We start from the raw sequence: 21,198 nt of genomic DNA, 5'->3' as shown, positions 1-21,198 counted from the left end.
TTGGTTTTGTGGAACCTTTTGAATTCCACTTGGTGGGTAGAATATGGGTCAACGTAAGCACAGGAAACAGACTCATAGTCACACTTTCCAGTTTACCAAAAGTCTGGCCGCCTCAGCCGAACAATGTTTTCATCTACACTCCACAATAAAGCCCACAAAGTGTTCCACCCTGCAGAATAAGACGCAACCATCCTGGTTCACCTGAACAAGCAATGGGAGGCATGCACTTATAAACACTGTAATGATATTTCAAGCAAACATTAAAAACCAATTAAAGCCAAAACTGCGCAAACTGTTACATGACAGTGACTGAGAGCTGCTTATCATTAACACAACACTTCAGGGGAAAAAGAAACAAATGGATTTATTTAATCAAATGCCAGAAGTAGGACTGACCTAGTTTAAAATATTGCATTTCAATATGAAGCATAATGTGCACCAGCTGTCTTTAAACAGGGAGGAAGAGAATCAAAATTTAGAGCTTGATGTAGCAACTGTTTTTATTAATAAGATAGAGTAATCTCGCTGCACAGGCTTCAGATCAACTTCTGCAGCCATGTGATTGTTATTGACCCATCCACAGCCGAACCCTTTACAACGTTTAGCTCTGAAGTCAAACATGTACACTTCAAAAAAATGTTCAAAACCTTTCCGGAGAACAAGTTAATCCTTGTGAGGTTTCTCTTGGGCAGCCATCATACATGTATAAGATTACAAAAGGGTGGGGTCGCACAGGGACATGCTGAATTCATTAATGTATGATGTAGTGTATTGTAGTCACTAGAACAAGTACAGGAAGTACTGACTCTCTTTTATCTTCTTATTAGGCCTTGGGGCAGGAGGTTTGGGTGGAGGAGTGCTTGGAGCAGGCGGCCTCGGGGCTGGCAGAGGTCAGGGAGCTGGAACAGGCTACGTACCTGGAGGTCAGTGGTTTTAATTTGTCTATATCTATATCTTTATGACAACCAGTAACTTGTTTAAATGCACGAGTCTGTTTCTATGTCTTCTTATGAGTAAGTGCGTGAATGAATAAATGAGTGCGGTTACATGTGCACGAATAACCCCTTTATGAAGCTTATCCCAGTTATGATCATATTCGGGATATGGTGTTTACATGAGCACAGAGAAATCAGTTTATTCACAATCCACACATACATCCCATTCTCTCCACTTAGCATAGTCAGGTTTCCCATAAACAGAATATGGTATTTACATGCTTAAACATATAAACAGGATACTGCCAAACACAATCATAAACAGATTGTTCGTGCCCATGTAAACACACTGTATTAATGAAATAGTTCTATTGCGAGGTGTTTTTGCACTAAGATGCTACTATAGCAATCACACAACAACATGAATAAACAGAGCTGGCTCATGCTTGTGTCACTTGTGCTGATATAAAGCATTGCAAATTAATAAATGTGTTCTAAACCAACCGTCGTCCTGACCCAGGTGGCTATGGAGGATATGGAGGTGGTTTTGGACCAGGTGCTGGACAATACCCAGGAGTTGGTGGAACTGGTCCCAAACCTCCTAAAACAGGTATTTGCTGTTCACTGAATAACATTACACAGTTTTAATCATTGAAGTATGACTGAATTGTGTATGTTTTTGTTGTTTTTTCTTTACCTTAGGAGCAGGTTATGGGCCTGGTGGTGCAGGAGTTGGGCCTGGTGGTGCAGGGGTTGGGCCTGGTGGTGCAGGGGTTGGACCTGGCGGTGCAGGAATTGGGCCTGGTGGAACAGGATTTGGGCCTGGTGGTGCAGGATTTGGGCCGAGTGGAACTGGATTTGGTCCTGGTGGTGCAGGAATTGGGCCTGGTGGTGCAGGAGTTGGGACTGGTGGGACTGGATTTGGTCCTGGTGGTGCAGGAGTTGGGCCTGGTGGGACTGGATTTGGTCCTGGTGGTGCAGGAGTTGGGCCTGGTGGGGCTGGATTTGGTCCTGGTGGTGCAGGAGTTGGGCCTGGTGGTGCTGGATTTGGGCCTGGTGGAACTGGATTTGGGCCTGGTGGTGCAGGAGTTGGGCCTGGTGGAACTGGATTTGGGCCTGGTGGTGCAGGAGTTGGGCCTGGTGGAACTGGATTTGGGCCTGGTGGTGCCGGAGTTGGACCTGGAGGAGGAGTTGGTCCTGGTGGAGCCACTGTGCCAGGAGGAGGTAAATGACATGATTTAGATTATATTGTAAACAACAAAATATACTTATAATATATATATATAATATAAATAATATACGCAAGTTTCTTAAAAAAAAAAAAAAAAGAAAGTTTTACTGTAATTTACTGTATTTCCCAGGAAATTTGCATTTCAAATAATATAAATAGTCACTAGATGACTATTTATATATATATATATATATATATATATTGCTTGCTGTGAACTTTTCAAGTTACATTATGTTTCAAAAAGATAATTCTATGGATTACAAGTAAATGATACATGTTTTTCTGTTTCAGTTCTGTGTATAAGTTATATTTTGCCAACTGATTAATCCCTGCTTCAGCTCCAGTGCTGCCACAGACTGGTACTACTGGGGGAGGACCTGGAGGAAAGACTGCAGGTAAAGCATCAAAACAACTTCCAGGTAAGAAAAAAAGGATAAAATCCCTTTGTTCCTAAATGATGTGCAACATCAGTTCACTGCATAACTTATGGTAAACCAGAAACACTGAAATTTGCTGACACACAGGAGTTGGGGTGCCTGGACTCTATCAAGGTGGATATGTACCAGGCCAAGGTATGTTGTAAAACAAGAAACATATAAAAACACGCACCTAACAATGTAAATATAACATATCATATCAATAATATCTATCAGTGTTGATTTTCTTCTTATCTTTCCTGGCTAGGTTTTGGAGGCCGTGGTGTTCTCCCTGGAGTGGCCACAGGATCTGGACTTGGGCCTCAGACTGGTGTGTTAATGTACTCTACATTAATGAATTGTGGAACTTCGCATCTTGGCACGCAGGCCTAAAAACAAAAACTACTTTATTATCCACAGGAGCTGGGGTACTTGGCCAGGGGGGTGTTGGACCAGGAGGAGCAAGCAGTGAGTGGCATGAAATCCTAAAAACTACTGTTTTATATTAAAAGCACATTTCATATAAATCTTTACAACTTTAAAATTAAGGGATTAATTAACAACTATAGATGTTATCCCAGGCTGCAATTGAGTATTTCACAGGATGAGCATCTCTGTGGTGTATATCTCACCTTAGATGGTCGTGGACAGCAGTTGCCTGGGATTTTTCGTGGTTACCCTCTCATAACACCAAAATCAGGTACATAGGAACCTGCAATGTAGTAAAGTCTGCAACTGTGTGTACAGCAACATGTCATCAATGACAGATGTAAAGCCAGCAACATAGAAAATAATAAAAATTTTCCATTCCAGGGGCGGGAAAATCGAAGAATCCAGCCAAAGCTGCAGCTAAATACGGTAAAAAAAATCTGCTGAGGTGCCGACCTCGTGGTCATCATATGATGCTCCATGAGTTAATGTGCTGCAAAAATGAACATTATGCAGTTATTTTATACTCTGTGTAAGCAATTTATGTAAGCTCACCTGTTTGTTTGCTTGACCAGGTGGAGCTGGAGCTGGAGGGGGTGCACTGGGTCAAGGAGGCGCTTTGGGTATTGGGGCTGGAAGACTACCAGGAGGAACAGGAGTCACAACCGGGTTAGGAGGTGGAGTTGGAACAGGAGGCGGACCAGGAGCTGTACCTGGATTTGGAGGGGGAGCTGGAACAGGAGGTGGACCAGGAGCTGTACCTGGATTTGGAGGGGGAGCTGGAACAGGAGGCAGACCAGGAGCTGTGCCTGGATTTGGAGGTGGCGCTGGAACAGGAGGTGGACCAGGAGCTGTGCCTGGATTTGGAGGTGGAGTTGGAACAGGAGGTGGACCAGGAGCTGTGCCTGGATTTGGAGGTGGAGTTGGAACAGGCAGCGGGCCTGGAGTTGCTGGCAACATACCTGGCTTAGGTAAATCTGGCGTAGTGCACCTTTTTCAGGTCTTTCTAGGGCAACCAAGGTGCAGAATGCACCCATCACAGAGTTTTTCATTTGATGTGGTTTATCATTCCTGAAATATTTTCAATAAAACTGTAAACAATGAATATACTTTTACATTTAATACCCTTTTACTTAGACATTTTTTGTCCCATAGGTTATGGTCCCAGCTCAGCCAAAGCACGCAAATATGGTGGGGCGTATATGCACATTTTTTGTAAAATATCAAAATAATGTCATGAATATGTTTTGTGTACATTAACAACCTCTTTAAGTTTGTAGCTAACACTCAAAATGTTTTTTATCTCTCCAGGTCAGCTGGGTGGTACAGGCACTGGTGCTGTTGGAGGGCTTGGAAGGGGAGGATTAGGTGGAGGAGCTGGAGTTGGTCCTGGCACTGGTGCAACTGGAGGCCTTGGAGGACCAGGAGGAGGAGTTGGACTTGGCATGGGAGGGGGACCTGGCTCTGGGGTTGGTTTTGGTCCAGGTAGTACTGGCACTGGGTCAGCTGGTCTTGGTTATGGCCCTGGAGGAACGGGTTATGGGCCAGGAAGAACTGGGTATGGTCCAGGTGGAACTGGAACTGGATTAGGAGGAGCAGGAACTGGACCTGGGGGTAATTATGAATCAACAGATTTTGGAAAAAACAATTAGCAAATAATTATGTAATGGTAATGGTACAATATTCAGTAATTCAACAGACTGTAATGCATTAGCGAAGACAAATGAAGAGTTATTTTATTTGTGTTTTAGGGTATGATGCAAGCGCCAAAGCTCGAAAATATGGTAAGAATAGTCATATATTTGAATCTAATTGTACATATGTTTATCATTGTCGTATAATTGCATTTAAAGAGTAACTAAACCAAGGTCCAACTTTTGACTTCAGTGCCTTCTCCCTGGAATGAGAAAAAAAGTCTCAAAAAGGGGCAGGGCTGTGAGGAAGCTAACACAAGCCCAGTCATCTAATCATGCCACCTCTCGATCCACAGCACCTCCCCTACACAACACACACAAAGTGGTCGGTTGGTGAGAGGGCGGCAACAGGGGGGGCTCAGTTGGTGATGAAAGCAGGGTCCTGCTACCAGGATCAGTCAATAGCAAAATTCAATTGCACTAGCCAGGTTTCAACCTTTAGAGGGCAGTCACTATGCATATTTTTAACACAACATGTAGAATGTTAATACTTCACTCACACATGTCGAGAGTTGGACCTGAATCAATCAACAACACGTCTAAACACACATACATATTGCTTTTCAACTGAGGTGATTTGGGGTTCAGTAACTCTTCAAAGAATCTACAAACAAATAAATTGTGACTGTTTTGCTCACAGGCATGTTAAGTGGAGCCCTTGGAGGTTCAGGAACAAGTACTGGAGGAGTAGGACTTGGTGGTGCTGGGACAGGCTATGGACCAGGCAGAGGAGTCGGACCTGGTGGTGCTGGTACAGGCTATGGACCAGGAGGACTTGGGCCTGGTGGTGCTGGTACTGGCTATGGACCAGGAGGAGTTGGGCCTGGTGGCGCTGGTACTGGCTATGTACCAGGAGGAGTTGGGCCTGGTGGCATTGGTACTGGCTATGGACCAGGTGGAGGAGTCGGACCTGGTGGCGTTGGTACAGGCTATGGACCAGGAGGAGTTGGGCCTGGTGGTGCTGGCACTGGCTATGGACCAGGTGGAATTGGACCTGGTGGTGCTGGTACTGGCTATGGACCAGGAGGATTTGGGCCTGGTGGTGCTGGTACTGGCTATGGACCAGGTGGAATCGGACCTGGTGGTGCTGGTACTGGCTATGGACCAGGTGGAATCGGACCTGGTGGTGCTGGTACAGGCTATGGACCAGGAGGTAGGATGAAAGATGTAGTAACATAAGGAGGCATGTCTGAATTCAAATGAATCCACTGGTTAACATAATGCTCCTAAGTAATTGTTGTCCCTGCTTTTTGTAGGTTATGCTGATGCAAAAGCCCGCAAATATGGTAAGAAACAACTTTTTCAGATAAAAAAGGCTAAATGTTGTAGTTCTGCTTTCACGCAAGAAATAAGTTAAAGTGAATGTTTTTTTCAATCATTTTAAGTCTTATTATATAAGAAAACCTTTACTGTAACTGAAATTGTCACACATTTGCTCCTCTGTAGGGCTTCCTGGTGGTGGAACACTAGGAAGAACAGGATATGGACCTGGTGGATATGGGCCTGGAGCTGGGACGGGTTACGGACCAGGTGGAGGCTATGGTACAGGACCAGGGGCTGGATACGGAACAGGTTAGGCGTCAGTTTTAATTAATTTAGTCCAACATAAATCTAGCCACACTCACATTAAGATAAATCCTTACTTTCCTAAATAGTATCTGTTTTTTTCTGGTATCAAAAGGTCCATTTTCTGTTCTTTAAAAGCATGATGGATATTTTCTCCAAATCCCAGTAAAAGCTAATTTTTTACATGATCCTGGTGTAGGTCAAGGTGGAACAGGTGCTGGTGGGGTACTCGGAGGTGGAGTAGGACGAGGCGGTAAGCTGTTTGTGTATGATGACATTGAGCATTGCAAACTGAGAAAAAGACAGATTTTTTTCTGTTTGCTATTTTTTCAATGATAATTTCTCCAAACTCTCTTGATGGGTTTGGGTTTTATTGTGTAATTTTATTGGTGGTCCTGGACCAGGAGGCTTTGGAACTGACACTGGAGGTCCAGGTTGGTTTTCAGTAAAGTGTCTGTGTAGTAGCAATATGTGTAGTTTTGTCAGTGTTCAGACCTGAATCATGTTTTCAGCTTAGATCACATTTCAGTATCCCTTTATTGATCTCTATTGGTGGCTGGAAGGAATTGCAGCAACCTTGCCTTGCACTGCACTCGGCCAGAGTGACAGCAATGCAATATAAGAGTAGAGTCAAATAGTGATATATTAACTAATTGTAATAACAATAATGCTCTGTTAATGGCCACCTTTAAAGAGTACCTCCTCCCTGGAATGTGGAAAAAGTCTCAAAAATGGACAGGGCTGTGAGGGGCCTAAAACATACCTAGAAAACCCAATCATTCCACCTCTCAATCCACAGAACCTGCCTGCCCCCTGCAGACACATGAAGTAGTTGGATGGTGAGAAGTGATGGGGGGGCTCGCTTGGTGATGAAAGCAGGCTCCTGCTTCTATGGTCACCCAATAGTACAATTCAATTGCAACAGCCAGGTTTCAACCTTTAGAATGGCAGTCACAATGCGTGTTTCTAACACAAAATGTAAAATTTTAATATTTTGCACTCAAATGTCAAGAGTTGGACCTGAATAAATCAACAATACTACTACATACCCATATATCATGATTTTCAGCTGAAAAAAGCGGTTTGGGGGTTTAGTTAATTCTTAAATTGCTTATCTCATCTGTACAAATCTCTCTTTTTCAATCAGTACTCAACACTTAAGACATCCTATTTGTTGTGATCCTCAGGCTATGGCACAGCTGGATCTAAAGCTGCTAAGTATGGTAAGATGTATTTTGACAATGGATCACTATGGAAGTTTTATGTATTGTTTGCTGTTTCCACTGATGACCACTTTGAGAATAAGTTTTTTAGTAATGCTTTGAGGTGCTATCCCGTGGGCTTTTTTTTGTCATTATTCTTGTGAGAGTTTCCATGCTGTACAATTCCAAATAAAAATCAAACCAAAATTGACAAGACTCTGTTAAGTAGAACATCATGTATACTAATCATATAATTGTTTGAACTGAAGCATAGAACTGTTATAAGCACCTCTTTTGAATTTGATGATCTCCTTTATAAAACTGTAGGGCAACCTGGTGGACTTATACCTGGGGCAGGAGTAGGAACTGGCACTGCAGGACCTGGCATAGGGACTGGCACCACAGGATCTGCTACAGGGACTAGCTCTGCAGGACCTGATACAGGGACCGGCACTGGTGTTTCAGTGAATGGCACCAGCATTGGCACTGGCAGCAGTGCGGGGACAACAGCTGGACCCAGTGGTAAGCTTCTATTATGATGATTAAGAACACACCTTATTAATAATTAAGCATATAATCAGTTGTCTAAAAATATTTGATAAACTATGTCTGCTGGGTCAGGAGGAGGACTTGGAGCCACAGGAGGCACACCAGCTCCAGGATCAGAAGGTATCTGTTCAGTGTCAGCATAAAGCAGTCGGGGCCAAAAACACATTTCAAGTCAGATATTATCACAATACATTTTATCTTAGTTTTTGCAGTACATTAGTTTTACTATAAAATAACAAGGATGGAAAAGACAGTGATGGAGGTGAGCTTCCAAATTAGAGCAATAAGCAAGAGAAAACTGGCTTACCTGTACATGATTTTGCCATTGTTTTATAAATATGGCACTAATTTTAAATCTGAGTCCTTTTCATATTTTGACCTTATTTCAGGCGATGGTGGTGCTGGCAGTTTGATAGAGGGGTCTGGAAGCTCTGGAGGAGAAGGTGTGTTTAAACTTGAGAACCTGTCTTTTCTTACCTTGAAATCATGCACAGATTTTGTGCAGAGATGGCAACACTTACCACAAACAATCAAAGTCAGGGTCCAGGGATGTAATAATCTGACGGCTATACACAAAGGCCCACACACTCAGTGGCAAACACCTGTGAAGATTAAGGAACACAACTCTATACTAAATATAAATATCATTGTTCTTGACACATTTTTTTCCATCACTTAGCTGTACATCCTGTTTTAAAAAAGTGTCCACACCTGTGTGTGTATTAAAATAGGAGGTACTGGTGTAGCTGGCAGACCGGTGGGTGCAGGACGTGATGGAGATGGCTTGACTGGAACAGGAATCCCAATCATTGGAGCAAAACCAGGTATTTTGGTCATTGAAACTACAAAATTGAATGACATATTCGTGTAATTGAAGGCATTATTTTGGAATTAATTCAGGAGTGCTTTGGTAGTAGCATAAATAAAAATGTGTAAGGTGGAAAAACGTTTTGCTGTCTTAATTTTTCTCTGTATTCAGTCGCATCCATGTTGTCTTCCCACTCTTATGTTTTTAATCATTTTTATTAAACAGGCATAAATGGGACGGAAGTGCCAGGTCAGCGTTTATTTCATAGCCAGATCTGCATGTTTATGTGCAAGCACTGCATGTTCGTCCATTTCTGTCTGAATTTACACACAATCACACATAATCAAAAAACATGATGCAGCTTTCAATGAAATCTTCTGGAAAGAAAAGATTTACAAACAGTGCCATCATGTGGCCATTTACACGTTATTAATACTTTTTTTTCTAGCATTGATATAAAAGGGGTCCTATACACATTTTTGTACTCTACTGGTGTTACAGCATTTGGACTGTATGATTACAAACCCTGAAAAGGTAAAACATTATTTGTAACTTGTGCCCACAGATAGTTTATAGTGTATTTGCAACATTTCAACAGCTTATTTGTTGAGATTCAACTGTTTGCTCAGTTTTGTAGATGTTAAACAGATTATCAATAGAGTAAATAACAATTCATATATCAACATATTCTTAGAATAATTCAACTGAACTATTTCACTTAACATATGCTGGATAAGTTGGGTGAATGATTCAAGTTAAACTAAATTATTATAATTTTTATGATGATTATTATGAGAAGTAACAAATACTTTATAAACTATCTGTGGGGTGAGCTATCCAAATAAAGTATTAATCGCAGTGTTCTTACAAACATTAAATGTTCGTTTGTCTATTTGCAAAACTAAAGTGAAAGGCAATAACTTCCACACTATTTGAAGGGATTCTACACCATGTTTCTTTTTAGCTCAAGTACTGCATGTAATATCTATCGGGGATCAACAAATTCACTTGTTTCCTATGTATTAATGAATTCAGAATATTCACCACTTTGTTTTCACATCCTGCAGGTTCCACAGGAGCTGCCCCTGGTGAGTCAACATAAAGTATACTGAACACTGAGATGTTACTTGTGAGACAGACAGAATTATTGCACAGTAAAAGACTTTGGACTTTAAAACAGCATCAGCACAATTTAAAATCTGCCTGCTTTGACAGTGGCACATCACACTATCGCAGAATATGTTCTTTAATCCTGATGCAGATCACAATATTTCTCCACTTCACTGCTTTCACAGCTATCACTGGTTTACCTGTACCAGAGAGTGAGTGTTTTTTTCACACTTTCTATCACAAAACTGGCACCACTGAATACTGCATGGTAGACAAATGCCAGCTAATGACTGAAGCTTGCAACTAACATATTTGCCTTTAAAAAAATTATTGCAAAATTGTTTCTGATTGAGCGATGCCCAAGAAAACCTGTATTTCTGTCATTACAGTTGGTGGTGGAGTTGTGCAACCAAGCGGTATGTAAACCTCCGTCACCTCTTCAGTTTAGTATACATACAGTTTTTTAAGGCTTTCTCTTACCAGTATTTCTACTCTTGTTTCAGTTGGGACAGGTGTTGGTAAGTAGTCTGGTGTGGCTCACACACTAAAATATATATGAGATGTTAGTGATGCCTGCACTTCCTGTAGTATTAACAGACTTAGATTGTCACTCTGGTATCTCTCTTGATTTTCTCTCTCTTTAAGGTGGTACAGGACTTCCCTCTGGAGGTGAGATTTCCAACAAGTCACACATCAGTATTGAGCACTTCCTTGCCTAACCCATTACAGCTATGATTCCTGCTGTTGCTTCTCGGCAAAGTTATATATTGTCTGTTGTTTCTTAACTTTCAGTGTATAATTTTGCAGGTTCTGGTGGTGATCTTTCAAGTGGGGCACTGCCTGGAGCCAAACCTCTCAAACCCCCAGGTGAATGAAATAAAGGATAACTTTCTCATAGTGCTCACCTATCACCAAATAGCAAATTCCTAATGGGAAAATTAAAAAGTAAAATACTGTATGATCTCAAATGACTTATCATAAGCCAAGGAGCCAACTATTATATTAAAAACAGCAGTCCTGCCTTTTCTCCCTTTAAGGACCCATTTGTCAAAACTTACATCAGCCTAACGCAACTCATTATGTTTCGGAAGAAACGACACATTAAAGGCTGTCTTCAGTTTTGTGTCACAAGTGACACAAAAAAACGAAGAAAATAGGGTCTTAGTTGAAAAAAGTTATTTTATGATGTAGGAGAAAAGGTGACATTGCTGTTATTGTTGTCAACCCCAGGAAGACTAGTGAAGACTTTGTGGTGGCTAAATTAAGAATGAAGAATACTCACCAGGACTCTTCTTTGTAATGTCGGTTTGGATGTAATATTGTAGTTTGGGGATTTAGTGACTTTGTTTTTGATCCACTTTTAATTCTACACTGAAATAGAAGTCTGGTGTCTTTCTGTGTTCTATCTGCAGGTGTCCCCCGAGGGGACACGCCAGGTGAAGGAGACGGAGAGGAAGGTCCTGATGGAGAGAGAGGCAGTATAGGAGGCACTGGTGGAGGACCTGGAGGAGTAGGAGCGAGTCCCACCAGTGCAGGAACAGCAGGAGGTGTTTCAGGTGGCGTAACAGGCACAGGAAGAGGAGACAGTCCTGCTACTGGAACTAGAGTTGGGCCAGAAGGTGCAGTTGGTGCAGTAGGAGGAACACCAAAACCACCTGTAGTAGTGAATGGAATGGCAGGAGTAGGCCCTGGAATGGGAGGAGTTGGAGGAGGTCCTAGAGGAGCAGGCTTGGCACCAGGGGCTGGTGGGCCTGGTGGAATAGGAACAGGAGCCACTAAACCAGGAAAAAGTGAGCTGTTACCATACTATAGTCTCTGAGATGTTTGTGTATTCACTCCAAACATTCATGCCTGTATTAAAATGGTTCCTGTACATTTTATACTTCATCCAACATAGGTTATGGAGCTGGTGGATTTGGAGTTTTACCAGGTGGAGGTATGCTCATTAACACTTCCCTTGCCATCCTTGTTATAGCAAACAGATGACTGAAGCATACCTTAAAATCTGTATTTTTATCACTTTCAGGCATTCGTTACCCGACTGGAGCTGGAGTAGGACAGGGGGCTGGAAAATCAGGCAAAGGTTCGATAAACTGTCAACTGGATTCTCCTCTCTTAAATAAAGACATATTTTGGCTTTCACAATCAAAGAATATACATGATATATTCAGTGTTTCATCTTTTTATCAGTATATGGAACCCTCGGAGCAGGAGGCCAAGGTGGGCTTGGGCCTGGTGGTTATGGAGTGGGTCCAGGAGGTTATGGTGCAGGACCCGGGGGTTACGGAGCTGGCCCAGGTGGCTATGGAGCTGGGCCTGGTGGATATGGAACTGGACCTGGAGGCTATGGAGGCAGAGGCATTGGTGGTGGTCCTGGTGGTGCTGGAGCTCTCGGTGTGGGAGGGGTTGGAACTGGTGCTGGAGGTTTGGGGGGAGGCATAGGAGCTGGCCCTGGTGGTGTCGGAGGTGGACTTGGGGGATATGGTGGTGGACTTGGTCCAGGTGGTAAGTTGACCTCTATGACTATGTTGTACTGTGACTGTGAACTATTAATTTGTTTTAATTCTAATGGAAAAAGAACATGTCTCATTTAAATAGCATGTAATTGAAATATTGGTTTACTTATCCCGTCTTATCTGCTCTGTTATCCAGGGTCAAGATACAGCACAGGTCCAGGACTGGGTACTGGCGCTGGCAAACCACCAAAAAGTAGGATAAGAACTGACAAATATTTAGAGTACACACAGAAGCATTTATACACAGAACTAAAACTGACCCAATATTTCTTTTTAGGTTATGGAGCAGGAGCTGGTGGTGCTGGGGTTGGGCCTGGTGGCTACGGGGTTGGACCAGGTGGAGTTGGTTCTGGACCAGGTGGAGTTGGTTCTGGACCAGGTGGAGTTGGTTCTGGACCAGGTGGCTTTGGTCCTGGCAGTGCTGGTGTTGGAAGCTATGGACCTGGTGGCACAAGACCAATTCCTGGCATTTACACTGCTGGAGGTCAAGGACTAGGGACAAGAAAGCCACCCAAATCAGGTACCACTGGTTGTGTGTTTTGCCAGTAACAACATTTAATAATTTATTTTGTTTGACGACACATTCTGGCTGTTTTCTCTGTCTAACAGGCTATGGATCCTCATTGGGTGGAGCTGGCTATGGGCAAGGTAAGATATGTCACTGTAATGCTTTTACACCTTAAAATGTACAGATTGTGTTTTTCTCTTTGTGCATGAAAACAAAATGTAACTATCTGATCATTACAAATACAAATGTCTCATACAAAAGTCTTTCATTTGGGCACTTTGGAGAACATCATTGTTTGATATGCAAATAGAAGTACTGCCATAAGGTTGTATGCCTCTGTGCACCAGTCAAGATGCACTTACATTTTACATCCATGTCTGTGAAAACATGGATGCTTAACACACATCTCGCCAGATGTAAGAAATATCTTTCACAGATCTATACAATCTGCACAGTTTCAAGGTGGGCACCCACAGTTCTTGAGTTACGGCCAAAAACACACCTTTTACCTTCGACTAGCAGATTCCAATCAGTTCATCCTCGAGATGGACATATAGAGACGTGGATGTATGGACATACATCGATTTTGTCAACACGATATCACTGTATGGATGTACAAACAACCCAAAAAACGTAATGCCTCCGGCCTCGGCTATTGTCTGTGCAGAAGCATAATAAAGATCAAGTAGTGAAGAGGAAAGTAAAACAGAGGTAGTAGTGTTTCTTGGACACTTTTGTTGTTTTATGTCATGGTTAACTGTGCATGTATATATCTATATATGTAAATCTATTTTTTAGACTAGTTTTGATTGAACATTGACTTTCCTGATTTGAGCTGTACCTCTTCTACATGCTTTAAAGTAAAGCAATTAAATGGCTTGCCATATAAAAAGCCTCTGCTCCAAAACATTCATAGAAGAGTGAAAAAAGGGAACTTCAGAGGACAAAAGTTCAAGGTAGACAGCTGTGCATGCCAGCATCACACCTAATAAAAATCCATACCTGCTGTCTCGGTTCAGGGATTGGGCCTGGTGGAACAGGTACTGGACCTGGCAGATATGGACCAGGTGGTTTTGGGCCTGCAGGCCTTGGACCAGGTGGTGCTGGTACAGGAACAGGAGGCTTCGGACCAGGTGGTGCTGGTACAGGAACAGGAGGCTTCGGACCAGGTGGCGCTAGCACAGGCGCAGGAGGCTTCGGACCAGGTGGTGCTGGTACGGGAGCAGGAGGCTTTGGACCAGGTGGTGCTGGCACAGGAACAGGAGGCTTTGGACCAGGTGGTGCTGGTATAAGCACAGGAGGCTTCGGACCAGGTGGTGCTGGTACGGGAGCAGGAGGCTTTGGACCAGGTGGTGCTGGCACAGGAACAGGAGGCTTCGGACCAGGTGGTGCTGGCACAGGCACAGGAGGATTCGGACCAGGGGGGCAAGGATTAGGAAAAAGAAAACCTAAATCCGGTAAGTAATGATCATACAAGTAAACCTGTAATGTAGGTGATATACACATATTCATTGCACTGATGGAGACACCTATTTGATTTTTTGTTTCATAAGAGAAGTAATTAGCAGAACTCTGTTTGACCATTCCCATCTACTTCTTCCAGGTTATGGTGGAGCTGGGTATGGATCAGGTAAGGTTTAGGTTAGAATTAGGGATGGTAAATATCTTTCTACATGTATGTTTTTTCTTGAATTTGTTTCTACATTTATGTAGTATATAGTCATGGTCATATATTTACATCTGTTTCCCAGCAGGAGGATTAGGAGGAGGTACAGGAGGTGGTCCTGGTGGAGTTGGAGTTAGGCCAGGTGGCTATGGCCCAGGAGGTGCCGGAACTGGTGGCTATGGTCCAGGAGGTGCTGGAACTGGTGGCTATGGTCCAGGAGGTGCTGGAACTGGTGGCTATGGCCCAGGAGGTGCTGGAACTGGTGGCTATGGCCCAGGAAGTGCTGGAACAGGGCCAGGAGGTTTTAGACCTGGTGGTGTGGGTGGATTTGGACCTAGTGGTCAAGCACTTGGGCAAAGGAAGCCTCCTAAATCAGGTTTTGGATCGTCATTGGGAGGAACTGGCTATGGACCAGGTAAAATTGTCTAATGATGCATGTAAACATTTGATTTTAAAAAAATTACTGATGCAAGTTGTTATGGTCACAGGATATTTACCATACAGAATAAATTAAACAACTATGCCACTTCCATAATATCTTGTGTGGTGAAAAGTTTGGGTTACAAAATAAAATAAGCTTAAATCTTATGTTTAGACCTAAAATCTTGTGTGTCCATCTTTGTTCCATATTTATTTGTTGATTTGTATTTTGCTTCCTCATGTGTTAAGATAATAAACTTGGTGAGATACCTATCCATTATGTTACCCGACAACCATTTGTAGTCCATCTAATTTAATTCAGTCCTGTCTATGTTATCAGGTGGTGGAGCAGGGGGGCTTCCAGGCACAGGAACAGGAGGCATCATTGGAGGCTCAGGTGCGTTTTTTATTCATAATGAACTGGAATCACTACCGTCATTACAATCACTCTGCCTGTTTTACATTTATTGTCCACTTGGTGGCACAGTAGAGCAAATGAAGCACAGTGAAGCTTTGGCCAAAGTCATTATGTTTTGTGACTAAAAATAAGTAACCATAGGTGTTGCAGAGCATGAACTGTACAAGCAAAACTTCATGTACGACTAAAATGTGCCTGGTATTGTGTTTTTAAAATGTTTCAAATTATGATATCTGTTGAACATGAAAAATCTTAAATCGTAAAGCCTTCTCTCTGCTTAAGCTACATTTTGTGTCTGGAGGTTTTAAGAGCTTGACTGATTTCTACATGTTTATACTCACTTGCCTGTCCAGGTACTGCAGCAGGAGGAGCAGGAGGGGCAGGAGGTCCTGTAGGAACAGGTCAGGGAGTAGGAGGAGGTGCAGGTGGCTTACCAGGTCAGTTTAAGTTGAGCACTGTTAAAACACAGAACAATACCTTGAGAGCAGGAACATTTGCATTTTTACATTTTGAATTTTGAAAACAAATGCATTTACAAAATCCAGTCCACTGTACAATAAATTATTCCTCTATTCAGAAAAGTGCATTGTGATGCAGGCTGTAATGTGTCAATTGTTCCAACAGGGGGTGTTGGCCCTGGCTTTGGTGGGTTGGCTGGTGGAAGCTATCCAGGTAAGATGAGATAACTTAAACACACTTTCAAACTCTTATTTTGACACCTAACATATTATTTTTGAAATTTGAAAAAGTTAAGCATTTTTTTAACTTGAAGATGTAGCGAACAATGCTTTTATCCTGAGTATCTGGCCTTGCATGGTGAACTCTTTTTTTGTGTGCATATTTTCATTCATGTCATTGCTGAGATAATAAATGAGACCACTGTGAAGATTATCAATTGTTCATTATGACTCTGTCCTTCCTGTTATTGTTCTCTAGGATATACAGGGGCCGGGCAAAAATGTAAGAAAACTCACAATGTCCTCAGGGATATGCATGCTCTAATTAGCTTCAGTATCTTAACACACATATGTCCAACATTAACACATAGATATCCCATTCCTACACATGGTACACAATAGCACATAATGCTGATAAAGACAATCACTGATTATTTTCTTCTTTCTTACGGTGACTGTTTAATATTAGTTTAACCCTTTGAAACTTGGCTTGTTTTAACAAAGCAATAAGCAATGAAAGAATGACCCCAAATTTTGCAAGAAATTAGTAAAAGTTCAGGAAAATAACCTGAAAATTAGTTTTTTGTTTGTTTTTTTAAGTATACAAAAAAGGAAATGGCCAGGAAAAATAATTGTTATTATGACAATTATACAGTTTTTTCTTAGCTTTTTATTCTCTCTAGACATTTTTCCTTAACTTTTTTCTTTTTCCACTAGACATCATCCCCTAACTTTTTAAAAATCATGTTTTTGAAAGAAATCACAAAAATTTGCTTGAAGGTATAAACACTTGTGAAAGGCGTCTAAAAGCAGCCGCACCAGAATTATGTTGCTCTCGATTTCAAAGGGTTAAAGGCTTTTTTAATCTTAAGCACCAAGGGGGAGAAAAATTAATATCTGAATATCTGAATATCTGAATATCTGATATTTTGTACTTGTATTATTAACTAAATAAATAACATGACATTTGTTTTGGAAAAATGAAGTCTATACCTGCAGAATAATTTTCTCTTTTACTTTTGTGTCCATTAGCCAAGGCACAGAAGGCAGCCAAATATGCAGCCATGCAGGCCCTACTAGGAGCCGGAGGCTACAGAGGTAAACATCATACACATTGTTATGTTATTATTGCTTTATAGTGTGCATGTATACACTGTAAAAAAATGTATACAACAAGTTCTTCTACCTTTACATGCTGTAACTTGAATTGTATTAATGTTCCTCTGACACCATCTACTTCAGTCATGATCCCTGTACACTTGAAATTCTAAAAAGCCATCAAGAGCAGCTTCTAGTGTATTTTCGCACTGCTTTCTCTGAATGAAGTCTGGCACAAAAATGGTTTCCAGAGAACTTGCATGCTTAAGAATTGCAACATTGTCTCAAAGCCACAAATACAGGAACTATGTGGCTGTGTGGTAGATGACGAACTGACCCTTTTTAAGTGAGGCAGTGTCAAGTTAGTGTAAAGCTGAAAGAACTTGATGACTTACTGCCTTTTTTGTTTTGTATAACAAATTCTTTGGTTAACACTATTTGTTATTTGTTGAATTAGCTTAACATGCTTTACAGTGCAGTGTTTACCTGCAGAATTAGCATGCTGTATGTCAAGTGAAAACTCATTTTCTCTGCTCTGGTACTTAGGCGCTGGCTGTCAGGGTAAATACTGTGGCCGAAGGAGGAAGTGAGAGACCAACAGACAGGAAGTGACCTCATTAAAACAACAGTGGTGCTATTGCATTGATCACAGATTGTAAATGTCTTACCTGCCATGGGAGCTAAAGCTTCAACACATTCCACATGTTACACTTTTCATTTGCTTAGATTTTATACAAGGGTCTCTTTCAAAAAGAGCAATGGTTCTCAGCCTGGTAGGGTCATGATTCTTTGAAACAAGGTAATGCCTCTGTTGCAGGATTGTGGGCAAATTTGTCCCCTACGTGTTGTTTTGTTTTTGGGGGGTGGGGTTCCCAATAATTCAGCAACTTCAGTGAAAAATTTTAACCTGTCCACCATTCCACAAGAAAATGCAGCAAAAAAGTTTGGGAATTAGGGGTGTAAATCACAATTTCATTAGGATACACTAATAAGGATTCTGGCTGATATCCCAAAGTGTGCCACAATATGATTCAATTCAGAGGGCTTGGATCGATCTGAGACCACATTAGCAAATATGATCATTGTCTCTTTCTTGGCAGCCTGTCATCGTCTGACTAGCACTAAGCCACTGCCTCTGAATGTTTACAAAGCAGATGTGCTTGGACGCAAATGGTTACCTGCCGTGGGATTTTAAAAACAAAGGCGCATCTTAAAGATGTTATGTATCCATGTTCTCACTTTGCACCAATAATATTGGATCATTGATCACTGAATCAATATATCAATCCAGATCTATGTATCGTTACACCCCTACAGGGGATACATTTGTTATGATGACATTTTACCCCTGGGGATGCTGACTATCGGGCTGAGAACCAGTGAAATAAAATTGTGGGGCCAAGCTGTACTATATAACACAGTTTTTGTTTATTGTTGTTGAACATCAACATGTTCAAGTATCACCATGAATTCTCTGGGTGAAGACTGATACCAAGGACACCCTCAGGGCAGCTCCTTCAGACCTGTCTGCATGCTGACACAGTGTTTGTTTTTGTTTTGTTCGTTTTTTTATGCTCCAAGGCCACACTTTTATCCAGTTACACTGGATTGTCCTTGGGTCTGCAGATTGTAATGTTTGTTTTATTAATTCACTGTTTTTAGCTTTTACATCAAAGTGCAAACACTTGGATAATCTGTACAGACAAAGTAACAGACGGCTGGTTTTTGGAGGAACTGTGAACAAAAGTGACACTAAGTGGATTATTTGTAGCTGGTGTTTTGACTGGTCATTATCTGATCCCTGAAAAACAGTCTGTGTTTATTTTAATGAGCTCAGGCCTCATCAGCACATACAAATATGGAGACTTCTCTGCTGTTAACACTCATGAGATTCTTCCACTCCATGCACAACATTAAAGGCACCACTTTATAGCTACATAACACTAATTATTGTTAGTGTTAACTTTTGGTAAATATACTTATTTTTTCATAATTAGAAAAATGTATTTTTATTATACTATGTGGCTAAGGAAAGCATTGAAGCTAAATGTGAGGTAATATGAGGTGAATACATGCATTTAAGTGGTATCTGAGGAGCATTGATTACTGTGTTTTTATTTTATTTTTTTAATGTACCTCCAATAACACTGTTGGGAAATCGTTCATATTTTCTAGTCTTTTTAAATTATGCTGGCAAAAAGCAGAAAAAGCTGAGTGCTTTATCTAGTTAGTCTCATTTTACAAACTCAAGTGCATTAATACAGTATTAAATATCTGAGTTATTGTGTGTATGTGTGTTTAAACTTGTGTACTACTACAATTAATATAAGTGCTTTGTTTTCTACATTGTGCTGAATCACGATGTAGTCTTTGATGTCATTTGGATAAGAAAAGTGTAATTGAATCTCATCTTACATTTGAGCTCACCTTTGTCTCTATCATGTAGCTCAACATGTATTTTTAACATCTGTGTTCTTCTTTATGTGGCCTATGAAGAAAATGATGCACTTTTGTACACTTTCAGACAATGCTCTCTGAAATAAAGAAATGATTAATGACAACTGTTTCAGGTTATTGTTATTTTAAAGTAGCTTGAATATTTGACAAAGTTTCACATGCATAAAATGTGAAACACTCAGGAGAGTTTTTGGCACAACGTAAAAGGAGGAAGCTGCACACCCAAAGGCAGATGTTGGTTTAAATATGTTGATATGCTGTGGCAGTGTGATAACCACAAGTTAGGCTGAGAAAAGGGGAAACAACAAACGACTAAAAAAAGTTAGAGCAACAGTCAAGCAGTATCTTCATGGTGACACATATCGAAACTCAGTAAAGCATACACACTGCAGCATTTTTCACCTTAAAGTTAAGAACAACACACAACAAGAAGTCTAAAGCAGAGGTACAATCAATGACTGGACCAGTAAGTCCTAAAAGCACTGTGCATAAACAATATAACCCAGTCTGCATCTGTATGTTTCACATGTAACAGATATCTTGAAACACTATGTTTCCTTCTTTTTTAGGATTGTTTTTGGCGATTTTTGCCATTATTGATAAGGCAGCTGTAGATAGACAAGAAAGGTTGGAGGGAGAGGGTTAACATGCAGCAAAGGGCTGCAGATCTGAGTCGCAACCTGTGCCACTTCAAAGGAGTTAGTCTAAATGGTGCGCACACTACCAATTAGCCAAAGGCCACCTCCTTTACATTTGTTTTTACATTCTGTTTAACAAGTGGTTAGGTTTAGGCACAAAAGGGTAAGGGTTAGGGGTTAGAAAAATATCATGTCTCAGCTTAAAATACTCAGTCTAGTCACTACAAACACAGCTGGACATGTCCTGAACTCTCGTTAAAATATATCTGCTTTTATTGGTCGTGAACACTGGTCTGCTCATATGTGCGTCACACCGTCCACCATCACCTGCTCCTCCTGATGTCAAACTATGCTTGTGTAACTTAAACTACGTCAAACATAAAAATCATACTGAGTCCACACACATTTTCATATATAAAGTTTCATAACTTTAGCGTGACTTTTCAAAAGGGTTCCTACAGCCTAACGCAAGTGGAGTTTAAGACTTTGGGGGGAGAAAATGAAGAAATACTTGTGATGATAAACAAAAAGTTGTAACACAGCGATGCATATTAGAGTAACGTTACACCGACAACTTAAGAAAATGAATTTGCCATCATTTTACAATACATGCAAGGTTATCCACGGAAAATTACTGTAACAATTTCATTACACAAAACAAAATTCCATGATTTTTCTAAACCTTTAAATGATTTTTCTAACTTCAGGAGTTTTCCAGGCATGGAAAATGTGATGTAAAATCCCATGACGTTTTCCTTGTTTTCCATGACCACGGGAGCCCTGAACATGTCCATGGTTTGTAGAAACATGCCAACATTTTATTCTGACGACTGGGCTGAAAAAAACAAACATGGAGACTT

General features: G+C 41.2%; 1 protein-coding gene across 1 annotated transcript; it reads left to right on the top strand.

Moving 5' to 3' along the window:
* Nucleotides 1–43: 43 nt before the first annotated feature.
* elnb (elastin b) lies at nucleotides 44–21,160 on the top strand. The gene is made up of 44 exons (XM_088088875.1): nucleotides 44–53; nucleotides 828–923; nucleotides 1,456–1,545; nucleotides 1,638–2,159; nucleotides 2,505–2,585; nucleotides 2,691–2,738; nucleotides 2,851–2,913; nucleotides 3,003–3,050; nucleotides 3,220–3,282; nucleotides 3,396–3,440; nucleotides 3,587–3,982; nucleotides 4,167–4,202; nucleotides 4,323–4,625; nucleotides 4,763–4,795; nucleotides 5,346–5,858; nucleotides 5,962–5,991; nucleotides 6,152–6,277; nucleotides 6,471–6,524; nucleotides 7,459–7,494; nucleotides 7,801–7,995; nucleotides 8,095–8,142; nucleotides 8,754–8,846; nucleotides 9,056–9,079; nucleotides 9,898–9,918; nucleotides 10,330–10,356; nucleotides 10,444–10,458; nucleotides 10,586–10,609; nucleotides 10,748–10,807; nucleotides 11,353–11,730; nucleotides 11,838–11,876; nucleotides 11,967–12,023; nucleotides 12,131–12,445; nucleotides 12,593–12,649; nucleotides 12,734–12,976; nucleotides 13,066–13,104; nucleotides 13,984–14,421; nucleotides 14,568–14,594; nucleotides 14,716–15,045; nucleotides 15,391–15,447; nucleotides 15,822–15,905; nucleotides 16,093–16,140; nucleotides 16,405–16,428; nucleotides 17,178–17,243; nucleotides 17,790–21,160. Exons 1-44 carry the CDS (start codon nucleotides 44–46, stop codon nucleotides 17,831–17,833), a joined length of 5,346 nt encoding a protein of 1,781 aa, XP_087945001.1. The 3' UTR covers nucleotides 17,834–21,160.
* Nucleotides 21,161–21,198: the final 38 nt, after the last annotated feature.

The sequence above is a fragment of the Plectropomus leopardus genome, chromosome 15, assembly GCF_026936395.1.
Source record: "Plectropomus leopardus strain MGB_pleo_1.0 chromosome 15, ASM2693639v1, whole genome shotgun sequence".
In the NCBI taxonomy this organism is placed as follows: Eukaryota; Metazoa; Chordata; class Actinopteri; order Perciformes; family Serranidae; genus Plectropomus; species Plectropomus leopardus.
The sequence above is the reverse complement of the archived record's forward strand: the minus strand, read 5'-3'. Positions and strand labels throughout refer to the sequence as shown.